Below are 19,740 nucleotides of genomic sequence, written 5' to 3' on the forward strand. Positions count from 1 at the left end.
GGAGGGGAGGGGGGGGGGGGGGTGGGGGGGGGGGGGGGGGGGTTCTCACTGTAATCTGAGAAAGTGAACGAGTGAACTTTGGATCTCTCAGCAGGCGTCGCCCTAAAGTCTGCTTCAGCTTTGTCACCTGAGTTACCACACAGGTCTGGTTGGTAACCGTGGTGATGGTGAATAATTGAGAGGGTAAGGCCGGACAAACTACACAGCGTTTCAGGAAGAGAGAGAGAGAGAGAAAAGAACCTTTTCAAAGACATATAGTTTAACTTATTTAACTGTTGTTTTGCTAATAAGCTACACTCACATTTGTGAACACTCTCAGTCATGGAGGGAGACGTGGATGAAGATGATGGGACTTTTACTAACATCTCACTAGCTGATGATTCAGGTAAGACTTGCCTTGTCTTGTCTTAAAGCTGATCTGAAACCAGTTCTCTTTGTCCGGGAAACAGTTCAGTGATAGAACTGGGAAATGTACATGAATAGAAGCACACAGTTGCACATTATGCACTCTCATTATGGTAGAGCATATTAACACCAAACCTTGGATTCAATCTTTTGGTCAACTTGTTTTCTTTCAGTTAGCACAGGTTTTGTATTGCTTTTTTGACATTTTTGGTCATAGGCCTCACTGATCTGAGCTTATGCACCTCAGTTGTTGTGTGAAAAAAAAGCAGTTTTGTGGTAAAATTTTGGCAAGGCAATTTTCTCAAAACAGAGGTAAATAAGCTCAGATCAATAAAGCCTATGATCAATACACTCCAAAAAATAATACAAAACCTGTGCTAAATGAAAAAAAAAAAAACAAGTTAATAAAAAGATTAAATCCAATATTTGGTAATAATATGGCATAAGCTCATAAGCAATTTTTTGTAGGCCGGTCATTTTTGATCAGGAACACCACAAGTGTAACAAGGTGTGGGGGGGGGGGATCCCTCCCAAAAATTATAAAATAAATAAATAAATTAAAACTTGGGGAAGTTGTACCCTCTATGAGAAATGTCAGTAAGTTTTAGTCCAATGCAATAAGATCAGCAGTATTTCTGGGGGGAAAAGAAAAAGAAAAAGAAAAAGAAAAGAAAGAAAGAAAATCTGCTCCGGATACAAAAACTAAACCAGTATCTCAGTGATACTGATGTAACACTGCCCACTTCATATTGTCTTTAAAAACTATGTACTACTAACATTTATATTAATAATTTGATACATTGCACTTACTGTGTACATACATGTTTTTACTCTGTACTTATATTTAAAAATAATAACACATGTAATAACATAGGTATACTTTTATACCCTACCTTATAGGGGAAGTCGTGGCCTAATGGTTAGAGTCGGACTCGTAACCCAAAAGGTTGTGGGTTCGAGTCTCTGGTCCGGCAGGAATTGTAGGTGGGGGGAGTGAATGTACTCTTCCACCTTCAATACCACGACTGAGGTGCCCTTGAGCAAGGCACCGAACCCCCAACTGCTCCCCAGGTGCCGCAGCATAAATATGGCTGCCCACTGCTCCGGGTGTGTGTTCACTGCTGTGTGTGTGTGTGCACTTTGGATGGGTTAAATGCAGAGCACTAATTCCGAGTATGGGTCACCATACTTGGCCACATGTCACGTCACTTTATATAGTTGCATCTATAATTGCATGGTTGACCATAGCCAAACATTAAACCTTAACATACCACCAAACCTGCCCAAATCTTACCCCACCCCACATCAACAGCCGCAAAAGTAATACAACATGAACTCCATAAGTGCATATGCCCAATTATTATTTTATTATGATCATCATTATTATTGTTATGATTTTGTTTACATAATAAAGACAACTAACATTAAGTACCAGAATTATTTCACTTTCATTTTTTAAATGATGCATTAAGTATATTCTTTCAGCAGTAGGCTATAAGCTAGCGCAATAACGCAAGTATCTAAATGCTAGAGTGCTGTGCAGCATGTGGTTTTCTTGTCCAAATACAGGAATGAATGGAGAGGCACTGTGTCAACACATGTCAGAAACCTCCACAAGAGGCAGTAGGTGTGTGCTTGTGTACAGGGACTGTGCAGCAGAGACAAGCTCACATATACAGTAAGCATGTGTGAATAGCTACTGCCAGAGCAGTCAGTAAGTAGAACAAAAGCTGCATATTTCAGATTACTCACGTCTACTCTGAGCGGTCAATTTTAAAGGGATAGTTCACCTAAAAATGACAAATCGGTCATCATTTTACTCACCCTGATGTAGTTTCCAAACCTTTATGACTTTAGTTCTTGTGAGGAACACAAACAATGTTGGTGATCACAGACTGGAGCTGGTTGTCACACTTGTTACTAGAAAAAAAAGCATTTGAACATTACAAACGTTGTTAAGCAGAAACAGTACATATAACATATGTTGACCTTTTGTGACAACATGCCCCAATAGCTGGACATGTCAAATTAAATGGGGTATGTTGCCATTAAACCGCCTATTATAAACCACAAAATGTAAATATTAAAAACATATATGAAGCAAAGTAACATAAAAACGATTCAAACTTTGTTTTTGGCACACAATTATTGTAAGTGATGCATTGCTAACACTTAAAACACATATGATATCTTTCCTCGTCCTGACATTTATGAAAAATACCCTAGTCCTAAGAACACAATTCATCAAAATCTTTCATCATTATGTAGTTGATTCCTAATATTTGAATGTTTGGCTGTTTGGTTTTATTGCGTTTTAGTTTAGGGGACAGATTTGACCAGAATTATTTATAATTAGTATTAGAATGATTCTATGAGGTTATGTGACAGCAAAGTATAGCATACTATCATATGGATGTTTTAAATACATTTTTAACCAAAAAATATTCTAATGAGGAGAAACGTTTATTATGTTGCATACTGCATTCTTTTTCATATGCTATTCTTAAAAAATAGAAGGCAATATGCAGTAACCAGCATGCTATTGCTTTGTGCCCAGCTTCATCTTTATAGCGAGCTTTGTCTCCCTCTGTCGGTGCTTTTCGGTAGTGAGTGCAATGCGAGAGAAACAAAGAAGGGATGAGGTAACGGATGGTCTGTGTCCATTACCTTGACATCAGCTTTGTAGACTTAATAATTTTGAACATCTTTAATAACCCGGATCGATTTAGTCTTATATCAGGTAGGACTGTGTGACTGTATCAGTGTTTGTTACTTAAGTTCTTCATTATCACATGAGATCATGTTTATTTCCTCTCGGCGTTTATTTTTTTTTAATAAAAATAAATGGCCTCTTTACCAAGTTTATTAGTTGCTGATTATTTAACTGAGTTTTGTTATCGGGGTCATTTAAAGCTGTTTCTAACAAGTCTTTTAGCACCCAGGCTGTAGCGGCCTGTAATGCATGAGAACCAATGGAGACTGATGATGATTGGACGCGGCATTAATTAAAACTTCATAAAACTAAGTTAAAATGTCATGTCTCGAGTACTAATAGAAATATAATTACGTTTTAGGCATGTAATGTAAATGACGGTGATCTTATCTTTCTGTGAACTGTATTTCTTTATGGCAGGCGATGGTTTGTTGTGTTAGCCAATAGCTAACGTAACCGTATCTTGATGCGCCTGGACCTTGAAACGGCTTAGTTTACACTGTAGGCTATTTGTGTGGTACTTCAACGAATGCCATGAAATTACGTTTGTACATGTCAAAAAACATAACTACTTGTTTGTATTATAAGCATATTTTATATCACACTGATAATAGCCTATCTCTCACAGCTGACAGAGAACCGACAGTCCTGAGCTTCAGACCAGAGGACCAGTATACCACCATGAACTGTGAGATTGATGGTAAATATCACCCACAGTTTGGTATAATATGTTATATCATGTTGTTAAAATGCGTGTTTCTTCAGTTTAAGTTGCTTTGGAGCGATTTCAGATGTGTATGTGTGTTTTCAGGAGATATGGAGAATCAAGTTGAGCAAGAGGAGAAGATGAGACTCATAAACCAAGTGTTGGAGCTACAGCACACACTTGAAGGTTCAAGTCTTTGAGTGTAGTTTAATATAGAACTATTGTCTTAGTGGTTAACTGTTGCCGTTTTGTTTTGTAACTGAATATACACCCCTCATGTTTCTGTTTTTCCTCTAACCATTCTACTCTGATCCACTCAGGCTCTCTAAATGGCTGCCGGAAAAGCTAAGCGATGCACTGTGTTTTGTCTGTTTCCATTAGATCTCTCTGCGCGTGTGGACGCGGTGAAAGAGGAGAACCTTAAGCTCAAATCGGAGAACCAGGTTCTCGGGCAGTACATCGAGAACCTCATGTCTGCCTCCAGCGTGTTTCAGACCACTGACACCAAAAGCAAACGGAAATAACGTGTGGGTCACGTCTGCTTCATCCATCATCTCCTCTTTCCGGCATTCAAACTACTAGCTCATACATATAAGCCGCTGTGTTTTGTATTTATTTTGTTGTACAATTTACTGATGCATCTCTCAGCATGGTATGGGTAATACTTGAATGGACTGAGCTGCTGTCTTTCCCTGTCAGCTAACTGTGTAACAAGATATAACAGGATGCCTGATGCAGTTTGTGATCAGATAAGTACAGAGCTGGTGAGATACCACTCCTGTTTAATTCATTTAGCAGGTACATAATCAATCTCAGACCCTCTCATTGACTTCACAACCTTTTTAAATACTAGACAGCTGAAGTCAGGTTCTTTTAAAAAATACAATTATGCTGAATTTCAGCTTTTTTGGCTTTCCACTAACAATTACAATGTGCAGCTAGATTGAACACATATGTTCTCTTGAAAGTGCATGACATCCCATAACTAAAGTGCATGATGCAAAAGGCTAAGGATGGATAACCTAAATTAGTCCTCCCTCACTTGGCATGTGATTTTTCTCATTTAAACCAAGGTTACTGGCAATTATCTTAATGCCAGTTGCTCAGCTGGTGCAGAAAGTATGCAATTTCTGAAATTTCCTGACCCACTGGTTTAAACGAAGTACCTCTTCATATGTTACATTATAAGAGGCATTTGACTAAACCAAATGACATTTACTCGCGTTCATACTTGGATTTATCTTAAAAGGTCTGACTAGCGCACAAACCCGACGTCTTTTGAGCAGTATCAATTGGTTGAAACTGGCTCGCAGTGTAAACTGCAGCATTGTGTTGGAGAGTTTGCTCTTCGTGGTCATGTCCTTTGAATTGAGGGACTTAAAATGGATGAAATTTTAGCTTTTACTGCTTTCAAAGACTGAAGTGAGGTTGAGTCTGCTGAGTGATATTGATCTGATTGCTCCAAAGTGTCTGCTTAAGCTGTATTTATGAGGACAGATGCTCTGCTCTTTGCTCAGAGATTGCTGATGTGAAATTTCACTTACTATGAATTATTGACATGACGATGAAGCATCTGCCACAACACTACATACCCAGTCTGTTTAATATTATTTTTGTGAAAAATTTCGTTTGTGTAATTTATGTTTGCAAGCACCCGATGTAAAGTACCGCCTGTTCTGAAAGTGTACATTTTATTTTGTTACAATTATGCCTTTAATAAAATACTTTGCCTTTGCACAAACAAGTGTTCCTGGTGAAGTCATGTCAGAGGTGCACAAATTTATAGTAAATATTTATTTCCAAGAGCAATGAACAGTTTGCAAACATGTAAACAAAAGGCTGTCCTTGTAAGGCTGAACACAACCTAAAAAAAAGCAGAAAAACAAAACTGTTCATCACTTGAAAAGCAACCTGTCTGCTTCCAAAGCTCAATGGTTTCATACATGGTGGTCAGTCTGTTTTCAGTGTGCTTGTGTCTGGGTCTGCTGTTAGAGAGTGTCAGTGATGACGCTGAGCTGTGATCAGCTCTGACTGTGCGTAACGACTTTCTTCCATGCCAAAAAAGCAATACTGATTTGCATTCCTAGCACTTCACTGACCTAGATGTTTGGTGAAGGTGGCTCCTGGTTTGACGGAGCTCTTCTCCAGAGCCTGCTAACTGGTAATGACAGTAGAATGCAAGATTAAAAAGTACTATATCTAAACTCAGTTGCATCATTTTTCAAACAAGATACAAACAATAAATACGATCAGAGCGATATGATCATGTTAAAAAGCTCATAACTTAAAAACTCACAAGGAACTGAACCCTTTTTTAAAAAACTTAAACAGAAACGTTGAGGTGATCATAAACTAGTTTGTCTTTCTAAAATATCCACTGTACATTTCCCTTCACAGTATTCAGACTTACTAGTAGGGAAACACTGGCCCAGTACTACATGAATTGTAATCTATAAAGAAAAAGAAATAGGCAAAACTTGGAGCTAAAACTCAGCAGGTCTGACTTTTGTATCTAAATCCCAACTGTACCCGATAAGAACTAAGCGGAAGACTGAAAGAGGGGAGGCGAGGTTCAGTCGGATGAAGAATGACCTCTTCAGGAGAGCGGCTAGGTTTGCCGTTTTTTTGCATGCTGAATGGCATATTGCCGAAAGCATGCAGCAAAAAGAGGCAAAGAAACGAGAGAAGGGAGGAAGAAACGTGGGGAAAATGTGGATTTTCAGTCCTTCCGTACTCGTCTCTTTCTCACAGCTTTAGGTTCTTCTCCTGTGCTCTGAATTCCTTCACCGGCATCCTTCATCTGCAAAGACCCAAAACTGTCAGTCTAACAACAATCAGTAGATCTAGATAAGCAGTGCAAACTGGAATCTCAGTCTAGCAAAACATGGCACAATCACACGGTGTTTGTACTGATTTCTATGGATGCCCGTTTCCGCCACTGTATGAAAATAAAAAAAGGTAACTGCAAGTTTTTTTCTGCCGCAATTTTGACTTTTTCTCAGAATTATGAGATAAAATCTCACAATTGCGAGTTATAAAAGTCAGAATTGTGGAATGTAAAGTCACAATTGTGAGCTATAAAGCCAGAATTGTCAGTTATTATAATTCAGAGATAATGCCAGAAAATGTCTTTTTCCCCCCCTCAGAACTGGACTTTATTACTCGCAATTGTGAGTTTTTATCTCACAATTCTAAGAAAAAAGTCAGAATTGCCAGTTTATCTCTCACAATTCTGACTTTTTTTCTCTCAGAATTGCGAGATAAAAACTCACAATTGCAAGTTATAAAAGTCAGAATTGCGGGATATATAGTTCATATAAAATATTAACTATGAGGAACATTTTAAAAGACACCCTTTTTATTACTAAAATTTAATTGAATCATTAAAATGTTATCTAGAAAACAAATTTTTTTTTGAAAAATTTAAACAGCAAAACGGAATTTGGGAAAATTAAACTAAATTTAAAAAATATATATAAATAATAAATAAAACTACTCTAAATACAACTCATGCTTTTATTAAACAGAGGTCTGCTAATGGTTTAAAGGGGTCATATGATGCGATTTCAAGTTTTCCTTTCTCTTTGGAGTGTTACAAGCTGTTCGTGCATAGATAAGATCCTTAAAGTTGCAAAGACTAAAGTCTCAAACCCAAAGAGATATTCTTTATAAAATTTAAGACTCGTCCACGCTCTCCTAAAACGCCTCGTTTAAACACGCCCCCACATGTCTACGTCACTATGTGGGAAGATTTGCATAACACCACCCAAATGTTCACGCAAAGAAAGAAGGCATAACTTTGATTCTCGCTGTAGTATTGTTGCCACCACCACCAGGTCGTGGAGACGCTGTGTGTTTAGTTGTGAAAGCGAAACTACTTTGTTTGGTCTTCCAAAAGAGGACACAACTAGAAATCAGTGGTTAAGTTGTATTTACAACACTGTTCCAGAACAGTTCAAATCAAATATTCAGATGTGTGCAACGCATTTTACAGAGGACGAGGACTGTTTCCTGGGAGAGTAGACTACAATGCCGGCTGTTCTGACTCACAGCCTGTAAGTAAGTTTTCATATTTAAAGAATTTGCCACTGGCAATTTAAACGCGAGTTTTGAGCAGTGTAGAGTAGCGCTTGTTGTTTGTCATTTCTCCGATCACAAATGCAGACATGGTTTTATGTTTACGCGGCGCGAAACAATGCAACGTGTAAAAAAACAGTATAAGTCATTATAATCAGTAATTACGTCCCTACTGGATGCTACAAATGCCTAGTTTGTAATGGGTTTTATTGGTTTTGTCTAGTCGCTCCGGGACACGGCATCACAGTATGGTAGGGGCGTAACATTTCCGCCACACGCTTGAGGTATTCGGCCAATCACAACGCACTGATAGCTGGCCAATCAGAGCACACCTCGCTTTTCAGACCGATGAGCTTTGTAAAAATCGACGCGTTTCAGAAAGGAGGGGCATAGAGGAGCAACAATAATGTACAGTATGTGGAAAAGAATGTGTTTTTTTAGACCTTAAACCACATAAACACATTTCATTACACCAAATACACAAAATAATGTTCTTTTTTAGCAACGTCATATGACCCCTTTAAGTCTGTCAATATTGGTGCAACACTGCAGTTTATAGTGCTGCAGTAATTGGGGAAAGAGATTTGAAGTGCTCACACTTTTGGACGCAAAATATGTGAAAATACTTTAGTCAGAATTATTGTGTTCACGTTCTAATCTGCTCCATCTCTTTGACACACATGTGTGCGCCGGCACTCACTCACTCATTGAAGTCTGTGAAGTTAAAACTCAAGTTAAGACTCACTTGCCGTCAGGATAATTCTTTATGCAAAATGGAAGTACTTGCCCAATTTTATAACCATAAGATGTATGAAAACAAATCTAACACACATTCAACAGCACACATATCTGAGAATAGGGCAAGAAGTGTAGGTTTATCATTTAGTTTGAAGCACTTAATATAAAGCACGTCTCATATACTTTGTTATTTTTCCAGAAGTGTTTGCAACATCAGAGTATAGCAATATAAACGATACTGTCAAATTATAGAGGGGAAACTTTTGAGTTTGAAATGACGTTTCATACACAGAGAAGTTCTGCACGTGCAGTAGTTAAAACAACAGTGTATCGAAACAAGACTCATACTGAAAATTTCACAGCACCATCCAGAGGAGGATGAGTATTAATCCTGCATTGATGTGTGTGTTACATTTTACTACTGTATATACACTGACATTATTTTTTTTATTGATAGCAGCATCTCTGTAGCGATTGAGGCAAATATCATGCCTTTGCTGCCTCTATTCGCATCTTTGCATTGACTTTGTATGTAATCTACGTGCGCGAATAATGAAATTTGTGTTTGTTGTGAACACATCAGTCAATGAGAACTTGCTTACTTCATCCTCTGAGGGTGTGTCATTTGGCTTACTGGCCTCTTCCTCATCTTCTTCCTCCTCTGTATCTCCACCATCTTTTCCAATGTCGTTGTCCACCCCGTCCCCATTCTCATTACCTGAAAAGAGAGTCAGAAAATGATGTATAGCAACTACACTAAAAAGTACTTAAAACAGCAAACAAGGATAAATCATTTTACAAACCAGTTGCTTCAGTATCTTCCTCTGCTTTTGCTTCATCTTTCCCTTTCTCCGCCTCGTCATCCTCCTCCTCTTCTTCTTCTTCTTCTGCTACCTCCTCTGCTTCGGCTCTGGGCTCATCGATTTTCTTGTATACATAGTCATCATCCGACTTCTGCAATACACATACAATTGTGTGAGCTGAGAATATTCAAGAAGCAGTTGGCCAAGAGGACAGAGACGTGCACCATCCTGTTCATATCTGGTGACAAACCTGTCGAACGCTTCAGGGCAGGTCGCTGATTGCCTGTTGCTATGCAACCGATGATAAATACACATTAAGAGGATTTTGTACTTGCAAGCTAATCCTAAACACCCTAATCTTTAGCAATATATCAAATGGGGTTAGCATGGTAAACCAGATTTATCAACTGTGTTATGCTCAGCAAATAGCTAGATGTAATGTGGTGTTTAAGTGGATCTCATCACACAGCAAACACACAACACAACAAATGCTGCATTTGAGCCAGGATTCTCAGAATGACCAAACTTGAGATTGAGTATGACAGTCATGATCATATACAAAGGTCCAAAAACCCAGCTTGCTTGGTGAGTTCGGGGGTATATGGCTCCTTGGAAAAAAAAAAGTTGATTTCCCAGATCTACATATGTGCAGTTTAAGATGTCTGAAGGACAAAAATTTGGATAACGATAGCTGTCTTTTTCAGTTTTTATCTGTGTCAATGAAGGAAAAAATACACATGGTCATGAAAATCAGCATTTGGGTTTGCAATGCCAACATTTGAATATGTAAGGTAAATAATAACATAATTTTCATTTTTAGGTGAATTATCCATTTAAAATAAGAGAGCAGACCGGCCATAAACATATCAGTATACACAGGCTGTAGACACTTTCTTTCTAAATGCTAACCACATCCTATAAACATACTTTTCAAAGCCACACGTTTTACCACATTCTAGTTTAGGTCTGAGGATGATAAGTGAATTTACAGAACGGCTATCAGGAAAATTTAACTAAGTTCATTAAATTCATGCACAAGAATTTGTTGTTGATCTTATGCTTGATATGTTGTTAAGTGTACTGGTTGTGTTGTACCATCTTTGGATATTACTGTTAGTCGTTTAAAACTTCTAACATAACACAGGTGTCAAATATACAATGTTTACTAACTTATGTCTTACATCTCACTTTTTGACCAAAGCATCATGTTAGAATTTACACTTGGTTTCTGTAAAAAGTAGCGGTAATGCTCGTTTTCAAGCACTGATATACCGCTCTGCGCTGTACAATATCTTTGCAGCACCAAAGTACAGCTATTATTAGGCAATTATTTCTGGACCTCAATGGTGGAAGACTTACTAAAAATGAATTATATTTCCATCTTGGATGCTGATTGGATGATACAGCATTTCAGCCCTAAAATGCCTTTCTTTAAAAATAATTGGACTGAATTTCCAGTTCAGGAAGTAGCAGTTCTTGCCAGGCAGCAAATGAAATGAAACAAAACAAAATCAAACTATAAAGGTTTTAGGAAAGCTTCGGTTTCCTTTAAACATCTCGCACTAGCTTGTGCTGTGTCCTAGCACATTTTGGTGCAGTGTTACAGCAGTTCTCCTCAGGATGAATCACTCGTGTGGTCCTCATTTGTAAGTAACTTTGAATAAAAGAGTCTGTTAAACGAATACATGTAAAATGTAAATGCAATGCAAATGTGTACAGTTAATTGTGCATGTGTGTAGGCAGAGTGTTTGTTTTATTCTGCTTCTCTTATCTGCTTTGATTATGGTTATTCGGGACAGAATCTTTCTGTTGTGATGAAAACAGATTATGTAATGAATAATTACGCTGTACCCACACATCTATATGATTCACAGCAAAACACTGACAGCCTAAATATAGCTGTAAATCAGGCCTGCTATATTAAGTGTTTTATTCTGCATTCAATGGGATCTCCTCTGTGGGGTCAGGACGTACCTTTGGCCAGCAGAAGAGCACAGCCAGTCCAATAGGCAAACCAACAGTGAGGATGTAAACCACCCACAGCCAGGGCCTCTCTTCTGCAGCCAGCGCCAACTGACTCAACACTCCAGGCTAAGATAGAAAGAAACAGTCTGAGTATGTCAACCAAACCAAAGCCCAGTGAGCAATGACGCCCAGAGCAAAACGTGGGCGAGAGGCAGAAGCATACCTCATTGGCACTAGCCACCAGTTTTTTGAGTCCCCAGCTGTCTGCAGCCCAGCGGTCCGCCACTTCCTTTTCCGAGGTAATAATGAAATTGTCTAAATAAATGTCAGAGGTCATAGACCACAGCTCCAGACCCACAGCACTGAATGACTCCATCCTAAACGGGTGAAGATCCTCAAAGTAGTCAGGGTTTGCAATCTTCCGTGGACTCCACACACCCTGTAAACAAAGATGTTGAATAGAAATATATTTTTGTGATACTTAAAGATCTTTGGTCATTGTATCCAACTCATTAATTAAAATGTTGGCTAAAACAGTTGCAGGCTTAGTGTGACATTTACTGAATAAAATATGGGCACTTCAGCAGCATTTTCCAGACTCCAGATGTTAATACCTGGTAGTTGGGGTTGTCTGTGAGAGGAGCTTTCCATTTGCCCTTATACTGAGGATTGTTGATCATGGGCGGCTTCCATTCACCACAGCCAGGAGCAGCTGAACATGCTGGATTTGGCACCTGAGGAGCCTCCCATTCTCCATCCATTTCTTCATCCCTGAGAGAGAGGGGGGTGAAGAGAATATTACTGACAAGTTGCTATAAAAGAATGAAATAAAGCTAAAATGAAAGCATAGGGTATTACATAGTGTACTACAGATGATTGTCTACCAATACTATACTTGGCGTTGTACAAAATTTACAGCACCAAAGATAACTGACTTTCTCATTTGAGCTGCCTCAGGGGATTTTTCTGTTCACACAGGCCGAGCAAGAATTCCAGCGCAATGCTTCTATTTTAATGGTGAGAGTGTGTAGCTATATCATATTTGACATCTGTGTCACAATAGAAATGTTTAACAACCAATAGTAATATCCAGGGATGAGAACTACTCAATATTTGTCAGATTTCTCCATTTTGAATTGCAAATATGACAAATGCAATGTAATTTCTAACTGAATATGACAAGACCAAAAACATCACAGGAGCAGTTTTCAGCATTTTATGCACACAATTAGGAATGAATGTTCATATTGTGAAAATTCACTTCTAGAAAAATAAATTAGTTTTCATCCTCAGGGCTACACTAGGACATGGTCAAATGTGGCTTTGACTTAAGTGTGTTTATAGGTTGTGGTTAGGACAGTCATTTAGCCTTTTAAAATAAAATATGATCTGCAAATAGTACAAATGCATTACTTTACACTAAATTCTAGTTCATGAACTTTCTTTATTTGCCTCTTTATTAATTCTCTTAATTTTCTGTTTTTAACAAGAAAGCCCCAAGTGTCACAAATTTGTATTTTTTTTTAATGTCAAAAAGGTGACAAAAAGGTGTTATGTGTTATTTCACATAAAAATTGAAAATGAAAATTATGTTATGTCCTTATTCCATTCAACCCCAAATATTATTTTTCATGAAATTTCTCATGATCATCTGTTTATTTTCTTCACCTGTAAAAATACAAAAAGACTAGCAAAATGCCCTGGAAATCAATTGGAAAATGTTGCCCCTTAATGAAAAAGTTTATTTCTTTCACTGTTGTGAAATGACCACTGCACTGAATATAAAAAAGCTTTGGGAGTCAGCTGTCCACAAAAGGCCTAAACCTACCAAAGCAAAATCCCAAAGATTAGATAGATAGATTATTGATAGATTATTGATATACAGATATATATATTATTGATAGATAGATAGATAGATTATTATTTTAGGGTACTTCTGTACTGAAATTATATTCTTATGAATATTTAAAGTGGCAAATAACTTGGTTCTCATTAGAAGCTCTTTGTTGTGCACTGCCACAAGCCTCTGGATTAAAAGAAAGACTTTATTTCTCACCAGTCATCAGGCTTTTCTGCAGTGGGTTCAGACACAAACTCTGGCTCATCATCCAACCAACCATCAGGCTTCACTGCATCAGGATCAGGCACCTTAGCTGGGGCATCCTCATCCCTAGATAGATAAAGAAAAAATGGGTCTTGACATAGCACTGCTGCTATTTTTTAAGGATAATATGACTTCATAAATTCATATGGTTCCCTACTCATATGAATACCATGTCTGTCACTATGACTATGAAATTAAATACATAACCGTGAAGGTAATAGTTACAACAAAATACTGTTTTATGCAAGTAACTTTGGCAAGTAAACACAAATAAAAAGACACAAGCTATCAAGAATTTGCCAAGTGCATTCTTTGCATTTGGACTTATTCATATATCTCACCAGTCTTCAGGTTTGACTGTTTCTGGGTCAGGGATTTTGGCTCTCTCATCCCAGTCCTCTGGCTTGGAGTCTTTGGGATCGTCAGTCTCTTTTGGAGGGTTCACAGGCGGAACGACATCTGTCAACAGACTTCCCCTGCTAACACTGGACTGATCTAGAAACATCTCATAGCTATTGTCTGGATTTAAAACTGAGAAAAGGAGAAGAGAGTACACATATTTATTTAATAATTTACCATTGAATAATTTAATAAAACAATTATCGAATGCAGGCAAGATTGCTTTGTTAAACAAAAAAATGGCTTTACAATAACGTTTAATTTCTTATGTAATATGGTTGGTGAAACTATTTTTAGATTATTACAATTTATTAATTTGATTATCTGTTATAACATTTATTATATCTATATAATAACAGTAATAATAACAATAATGTAATGAGTTTCCACATGCTTTCAATTATAGTAATTAGGGATGTTCATTTTAACCGTTTAACCGACGGTAAGTATTTTGACCGATTAATACAATCAGTTAAACGGTTTAAAAAATAATTTAATTATTTTTTCAGTAATTTATCAAAATATTTAAAACAGTTTGCTGCATGGTTAAAATATGCTACGCATATAAAAATTGCGTAGCATATTTAAAAAAAACAAGTCGTGTATTCTTTCTAAGTCGCATTTTATTATTTCATTCAGAAATAGACCTAGGCTAATGCCGACGCGAAATGTTTACAAACATTATAATAAACACAGTTAATTAATTATAATTAATAATTAATAATAATAATAATTTATGCTTTTCGCTGACGCTTTTATCCAAAGCGACTTACAGTGCATTCAAGTTACACATTTTTTACCAGCATGTGTATTTTTTTTTAGTTAGTGTTAGTTCCCCTCACTCCACAACAAATCCTTTCAATTAACAGTATTTAGAAAATAATTTAAGAATTTAAAATATAATAAGCTATAGCAATATAAACAACAAGCCAAAACGAATTCATTTAGGTTCAAACGAAACTGAAAAACTGAAAGGGTCTCTCATTCCACACAAAATCAAATGTTTACGTATTTGCGATGTATTTGAATGGCAAATTATTATTTATTATGTACTTCACTCGCGTTCCAATATCCACGTAAAACAAAATGTTTTACATCACAGCGGTACAGTGATAACACTTAACGGCTTAACAGATTTTACTACATATTTTTTTTCCATATGATTGACTGACTGTATTTTATTATGATAATGAACAGGCTGCATTGTCAAGGTAGCAAAGCTTAACTGTGTGTGCGCATGCGGCGCAATCACTTGAATTTTTTCCTTCTAACAGTGGAAGAAACTACTCCTTTTAGTCATAAAGATGATCGGAATTGTAAAAGGTTTGCCTTTATTTGTGTACATTCACAATAAAAACAAATCTATGTGCTTTTGTAAAATAAGCCTAAAGAAAAATAGGATGCCGCTTTCTTTCTTTTCCTTTCGCGCAGCACAAAAATGAACCGAACCTCTGCATGCTAGGCTACTTGTTTTTCTTACATTTTCTTAATTTATAATTTAAGTAAAAATATGTTTCTCGTATAGGCCTATTTATTCGTTATATATATATTTAAAACAGATATTTAAATATATATATATAGCCTAGCTTTATTATGTTTTTCTCCGCTGGCAGAAGCGCTCCAGGTGCGTGATGTGATATGATGGAAACTTAATCGTTCTTCTTTAATTTTCTTAATTTATCAAGTAAAAATATGTTTCTCGTATAGGCCTATTTATTCGTTATATATATATTTATTATGTTTTTCTCCGCTGGCAGAAGCGCTGCAGGTGAGTGATGTGATATTATATGACCATGTGAATCTTCATGTTCTGTTGTTTGCTGCTTTTTGCGCATGTAAAATGAATCCCCGGGAAACACATTTTAGTATTTTTAACGAGTCACAGACACTTATTCTTTCTAATTTAATTCAATTCTAATTTAAATTTGTCGGTTAACAGTTAACAATCAGTTAATGAGCATCGGTTGTCGGTTAGGAAAAATAACCGAAGATGAACATCCCTAATAGTAATAGTGTACTAATAGTAATAGTGTACTAATAGTGTACACACCAAGTGTATAGAGGTGAGTCTTTTTATCGGTGTAGATCTTCTTCAGATCAACGTCTGGTCGTTTGGCATGTTTTTCTTCCACATCTCCATTAAGAGGGTTTTTATGTCTGAAGATGAAGTGCAGTTTGTAGTCCTCTCCGCATTTGTCCGGCCCAAACATGATGCTGTACGGTGTCCGGTCATGAAACTGCTCCTGTGAGTCAAAAGACACACACATCACCTCTAAAATATGCAATATCACTTATTTCCCTTACAATAGCAATTTTTTTTATCATATTGCTGTTCAAATCCAGTATATTTCCATTTCTATCAAATCTGTTTACTTTGTATTTTATGTTATGTTTTTACAAATTTGTTCTGATCATATAAAGCAGTCAATGAAGATACCAGGTCTAAATCGTCAGAGTCTGACAACAGCTTGATGTAAGCGCCACCACAGTCAATTCCGTTTTGAAAGTTGACCTCATACCTGCATAGATTGGTTTTTGTTAGAACGCACAAGCTGTATTTTTCAAATATCACAGAAATGGCATCTAAGAAGCCCACTCACTGGACAATAAGGGGCTTGTCCTTAAATACGAAGGGTTTGTTAAGCAGAGCAGCGATGGCATGGTGCTTAGCACGAGATTTCAGAACCAAGCCCAAATCACCAGGCACCTTGTTTTCCTTCAGGGGCTCAACCTCCCATTTACCTACAGGCATGAAAAACATATAGAAACATGTTGTTGATATTTTTTGTTTTGTTCTTTAAAGGATAACCATTTTTAGAAGAGGGGTTAATGATAAAATATATTTTCAATATTATTTAAAATCGGGCAATCATAAAGCAACACTCAAAAATCATGCTGGAAAACTAACCGTCGTATTTTGCAATATCTTCATCAGCATCCTCTTTCATTGTTTTAGACACCTGCCAACTGCAGAAAATAATAAAACACGTAAAAGCTAACAAATAATTAAGCAATAAGTAAGAAGAAACCATGCAGTGTGAATAGAATATATATTCAAAATACATATTGTGATCATTAAATCATCACTGATTGGACAACAATCTGTGGAGTGCTATCAATATTCAGTATATAATCAACTATCAATATTTTTGGTCAGTGTACCCGCAGAAAAGCTGTATTTTTTAAAATGGGTATATCTGCTAAATGTAACTGTTTTCGACATTTAGAAGTACAGTTAAATAAAGGTGATCTCAAAGCAAACATGAATGGATTACAACCCAATGAAAATCTGATAAGATTCACAAACCTGTTCAGAGGCTCATCATCAAACGTCGCAGTGAAGTACACTTCTCCTGTTGGAACTGGGGTCTTGTATGTTACCTATGCATGTCAAATAATGCATATTTATAAACGACATGAAATAGCTCATAACCCAAGCTATTTCGTTTGAACACTGATCATGGATAACTCTACTGATACATATTTTGCTTTTTTGGTGAGCAACGTGCATTACAACAAATATTTATTATTTGGAATGAGCGGAGACTTACCTCAAAAGACACATTGGCGTCTGCTTCGGTGCTTTCTCCACTGTCTGTCTCCATGTCCACATCTCCATCTTCCACTTGAGCCTCCTCTTCATCATCCAGCTCTTCTTTCTGGGCCCATGTTACCATGGAGATGGAGAGCAACAAGAGACACGTCCAGCCCCACCGCAACTTCATCTACACACAAAAAAAGAGCATGACCAACAGAAACATGACCTCATTAAAAACATGCAGCCTTTAAAAAAAGCGATATTTTTTCATTTTATATTCTTCTTTGGGGCGGAACGTCTTATCTTATGACACGCTGACCCCGATATCGATCGACACATCTGCCATCAGAAGAGGAGCTTATTGTTTACTATTTCTATATTTTACCGCAAAACTTAATGCTTTATTAAATATTGGCAGTTGAACAGAACAGCAAATAGCAGACGTTATGCCAGCAGAAAAAAGCGAGTAACAGGTAACGTTAACGTTAATCTTCAAAAATATTTACAATAAATTCCATATTTTACATTTATTCACAATTACTTCCAGCTCTTCGGTGTTTGGGGTTTCTTAAAACAGTCATATATTTTACTTTTTAAATAGTATTATTTACAATATTTATACCAATATATTACATTATTATAACGCCCTCTGGCTAGCTGCGGTACCGTTAGCTGGGCGATGACGATGATGAAGATGATGATGGTGGCTGTCTGCATGTTCAACGTTTAGTGTTCAGCAAAAAATGTCTTTGTTCACTCACCTCCTCCAGCTGAATGAATATTGGCAATATTTCGGTTAACTGTAGCTTAAGCGGATGGGTTTGTCATCCAGTATTTCGGCGCGAAGAGTCCGCTATGAATGAGCGATAGCCAGTGTTATCAGAAGCGCAGGATGCCACTGACAACCGCCCCTCTGCGATAAAAACCCCTTCCGCGACACCTGTCAAAATAAAAGTCCCGTTTATTTACACAAATATTTATTTGCCATTGCACTGTATGATATAACCAAATCCACTTTTACATCTCACGCCAAAATAAAAGTCTAATTAATTCATTTATCTAGTCATTGGTTGAATTCGGAACCGCATACTACTGCTTTATCTATTTGAGAAAAAGTAAGATTAGTATGCTAGTACGGTGTTCCAAATCCAACAATTTTTATAGATGCTGTCAACTGCTCCTCTATGATAAAATCCACTTCCGCTAAACCTATCAAAATAAAGGTCCCCTTAATTTATACAACCTTTTGTTTTCATATACCTTTTACACACTGACACTTGATCCTCTGACTACTGTAATTAAAAACAGTCTTATTATCCTGAATGTTTTTTCTGTATGTTTTCACAAAATAAAATCCGCTTGTGCATCTCTTGTTTGAAAAGTTTTCGTCATTTTTACACCCATTTTTATAAGCACTGCATTCAGCATACTGCTTTTAATTAATATGTTAAAGACATTTATATACATGCATCAGTAATTATATATTTTGAAAAAATATATATCAATATGCATTTTAAGTATTTCCAATTTGAAGTGTCTGAGTGATATTCCTAGACGTAAAGCCTACCATAAATGCCGACTGAATGTTAAACATAAAAACAGCAGAGAGGTTATTTTATTTAAATAACTAACACCAGAAAAGTCTATTATTTAAATTGATCAACAATATTCAAGATTAAAGATTCAAGATTTTTATTTGTCACATACATGGTTATATAGAGAATATATGACCAGCAGTGAAATGTAAGTCAGGTCCGCTCCATGGACAGTGCAATTAGGCCTATTAAAGAATACAAACACAAGAAAATTATATATAAATATAGGTATGGAAAAAAGATAAAAAAATAAGAATAAAATAAAATGCGCAGGACAGTATACTGTAGACTTAATAAATATTAAGATGAGCAGGAATTTACAAGAGAAGAATGTGCAAACAGGTTGTACAGGGTAGTTACATAGCAGAAACAGAGGTAAAAAAGTAAATAAATAAAATATTACAGAAATTGCTGTGTGCAAGTGGCAATGTCAGTATATTAAGTGTCTTAATGATAATTAAGTGAAGTCATGTTGGTGTTAAGAGACTGAGTTTGAGTTTAGAAGCCTGATGGCCTGGGGAAGAAGCTCCTCCTAAGTCTCTCGGTTTTTTTGCCATCAGGCTACGGAAGCGCTTACCAGATGGCAGCAAAATGAAAAGACAGTTACCAGGGTGGTTGGAGTCCTTGATGTTTTTTGCATCTCTGCTTTTGCAGCGTTTGAGGTAGATGCAGGGCTTTGCAGTCTTGACTGGAGCTG

The 19,740-nt window shown here is 36.8% G+C and overlaps 2 protein-coding genes across 6 annotated transcripts; one reads left to right on the forward strand and one right to left on the reverse strand.

The window, feature by feature from the left end:
• The first annotated feature begins 236 nt into the window (after window positions 1–236).
• LOC107551146 (short coiled-coil protein A) lies at window positions 237–5,568 on the forward strand. 5 transcript variants are annotated; one of them, XM_016232661.1, is made up of 4 exons: window positions 237–385; window positions 3,747–3,818; window positions 3,930–4,010; window positions 4,206–5,568. In XM_016232661.1, the coding sequence occupies exons 1-4, from the start codon at window positions 322–324 to the stop codon at window positions 4,346–4,348; spliced, it is 360 nt and encodes a 119-aa protein (XP_016088147.1). In that variant the 5' UTR covers window positions 237–321; the 3' UTR covers window positions 4,349–5,568. The 5 variants fall into 5 exon arrangements, with proteins under 5 accessions (XP_016088147.1, XP_016088164.1, XP_016088139.1 ...); XM_016232678.1 differs by lacking the exon at window positions 237–385 and adding an exon at window positions 3,001–3,047; XM_016232653.1 differs by lacking the exon at window positions 237–385 and adding an exon at window positions 3,010–3,145.
• A 575-nt stretch (window positions 5,569–6,143) lies between these two features.
• Window positions 6,144–18,369, reverse strand: clgn (calmegin). The gene is made up of 15 exons (XM_016232642.1): window positions 18,210–18,369; window positions 17,462–17,635; window positions 17,218–17,291; window positions 16,819–16,877; window positions 16,511–16,652; window positions 16,348–16,429; window positions 15,961–16,153; window positions 13,853–14,042; window positions 13,464–13,577; window positions 12,022–12,178; window positions 11,631–11,846; window positions 11,417–11,533; window positions 9,443–9,593; window positions 9,242–9,357; window positions 6,144–6,624 (listed from the first exon to the last, which is right to left on the reverse strand). Exons 2-15 carry the CDS (start codon window positions 17,633–17,635, stop codon window positions 6,544–6,546), a joined length of 1,866 nt encoding a protein of 621 aa, XP_016088128.1. The 5' UTR covers window positions 18,210–18,369; the 3' UTR covers window positions 6,144–6,543.
• Between the last annotated feature and the right edge of the window lie 1,371 nt (window positions 18,370–19,740).

Source organism: Sinocyclocheilus grahami, unplaced genomic scaffold (genome assembly GCF_001515645.1).
Source record: "Sinocyclocheilus grahami isolate Dianchi unplaced genomic scaffold, SAMN03320097.WGS_v1.1 scaffold17.1, whole genome shotgun sequence".
NCBI classification, from domain to species: Eukaryota; Metazoa; Chordata; class Actinopteri; order Cypriniformes; family Cyprinidae; genus Sinocyclocheilus; species Sinocyclocheilus grahami.